Genomic DNA, 1,989 nt, shown 5'->3' with positions numbered 1-1,989 from the left:
ACTACTACTACTACTACTACTACTACTACTACTACTACTACTACTACTACTACTACTACTACTACTACTACTACTACTACTACTTGCATTTGTTTAGAGCATATCCCCATTCGACAGCAAGCTCTATGCCCTTTACACCATAATATGATTACCCCAGCAGACCATAGAACACCCAGAAACATTGTCAGCTTTCCGGGAAGCATACAGTGCAAGCACTAACAAACTGACAAGATCTTTCACTGTCTATAGCTTGGCACCCATTCCCACCTGGGTGAAGTGAGGAAAATTTGTGTAAAGTGCCTTTCACAAGGACACAACGTCGGGTCCCTGACGGGATTCCAACCCACGACCTTACGGTTGCGAGTCTGAGATCCTAACCACTAGGCCAGGAACTAAAAGTAAAGGGAAGCGAAAAGATGCGGCCCACCAGAAAACCTCTGTCTCTGTTTCTGTATATTTCTCTCTCTCTCTCTCTCTCTCTCTCTCTCTCTCTCTCTCTCTCTCTCTCTCTCTCTCTCTCTCTCTCTCCCTCTCTCTCCCTCAGTCTTTCTGTCAATCACTCACCTCTCCACTCGTCTCCATACGAGAAGCTGTATTGACGGTATCCCCGAAGAGACAGTACCGAGGCATCTTTATGCCTACCACGCCTGCCACAGTGGTTCCCGTGTGAACGCCTGAAAAAAATAATAAAACATAACAAACAAAACACAATAAAAGTGGGTGGTTGGTGGGAGCTCTGGTATGGTTTGCTTTAAAAAAAAATCAAATATCCATCGTCCAGTTCTGCCGTCGTAAGGGAAAACGACGAATGGTCCTGCGCAGGTAGCGAGGCAAATTTTTCAGGAGAGGCAAAAACAGTTTTCACTTTATAACTCTTCTATTTTTCACTCTTTTAAACTGTAATTCACCAGATATCTGATTGAGGTGTTCATAAAGCAGTTTCTAAAGCTTGAATGGTTTAGGTTCAAAAGTAGCAAAGTTATTCGACATTCGTCGTTTTCCCTTACATTACGCACCCGCAGGTGAGCCTTAAACAAATCAGATGAGCACACATTTTCAAAAGCTTGATTTAAAACTGTCTCATTCGGAACCAAAGTTTGGTCTCCATGATATCTATTTATTGATTGTATTCTCTTGAGATGCGAGTTTTACTTTTATTTTCGCTAACTGCAAAATTTTCCCTGCACGACCACAAAGGGATCAACAATGTTACAATGTCAATAATACGATCAGATCATTGCAAAGTCCAACTTTCACTTCAGAAATGTAACAATCTGACTAGACTGTTTCACAAACGCTTTCAGGACAGGTAATGCGACGCTTTGTATTTAATAAAGGATTCAGTTGATCGGATCGGAAAACACACCACAAAGTAGAGGTCGACAAGAACAGTTTGAATCTGCAAGACATTATTATACTCCTTCGTAACGTCCATCAAGTCATAAGAAATCGTAAAGCAAGACTAAGTGTCGCCACAATACCTCCACTTTTTAAGTTGGACAAAGAAATTTACTCTCATAACGCAGTGTCATTAATTGCTTGGTAATTCTATAATGATGTCGACCAATGACACGTGCTAGACCACACTTAATTAAGCCCGGTTCACACTGTACACTAAAGTACACTAATACGGGGTGCCCACTACGCTTACAAAACAAATGTGTTTGTTTTCAGTTTCAGGCGATCGAGTCGGGCGATCAGCCCGATCCAACCGTAGTGGGCACCCCGTATTAAGCCAGGAGACTGATCAAGTCGGGCGATCGGCCCGATCCAACCGTAGTGGGCAGCCCATATTAAGCCAGGAGACTGACCTATCCGGATTTTCATACTGTCGTTGTTGGCGGGGTTGGTGAGGTGCTGCATGGAGTCGCGCATGTCCAGGGCCATGTCACACATATGCAGGGCGTGGTACTTGGTCACTGTCGGCGCTCCGGACACCGCCATGTACGCGTCACCGATTGTCTCCACCTGGTTGGGTTTGGGGTGGGG

At 44.2% G+C, this 1,989-nt stretch overlaps 1 protein-coding gene across 1 annotated transcript in view; it reads right to left on the bottom strand.

The window, feature by feature from the left end:
* Nucleotides 1-1,989, bottom strand: part of LOC101861837 (soluble guanylate cyclase 88E) — a gene marked incomplete at both ends in the record, with an annotated part of 42,317 nt that overhangs the window by 489 nt on the left and 39,839 nt on the right. The window contains 2 exon segments of the mRNA XM_035972024.1: nt 565-674; nt 1,812-1,968. Coding sequence (XP_035827917.1) covers nt 565-674; nt 1,812-1,968 — 267 coding nt within the window.

Source organism: Aplysia californica, unplaced genomic scaffold (assembly GCF_000002075.1).
Source record: "Aplysia californica isolate F4 #8 unplaced genomic scaffold, AplCal3.0 scaffold00558, whole genome shotgun sequence".
NCBI lineage: Eukaryota > Metazoa > Mollusca > Gastropoda > Aplysiida > Aplysiidae > Aplysia > Aplysia californica.
Note: the sequence above shows the minus strand (reverse complement) of the source record. Positions and strands in the feature narration are given on the sequence as shown.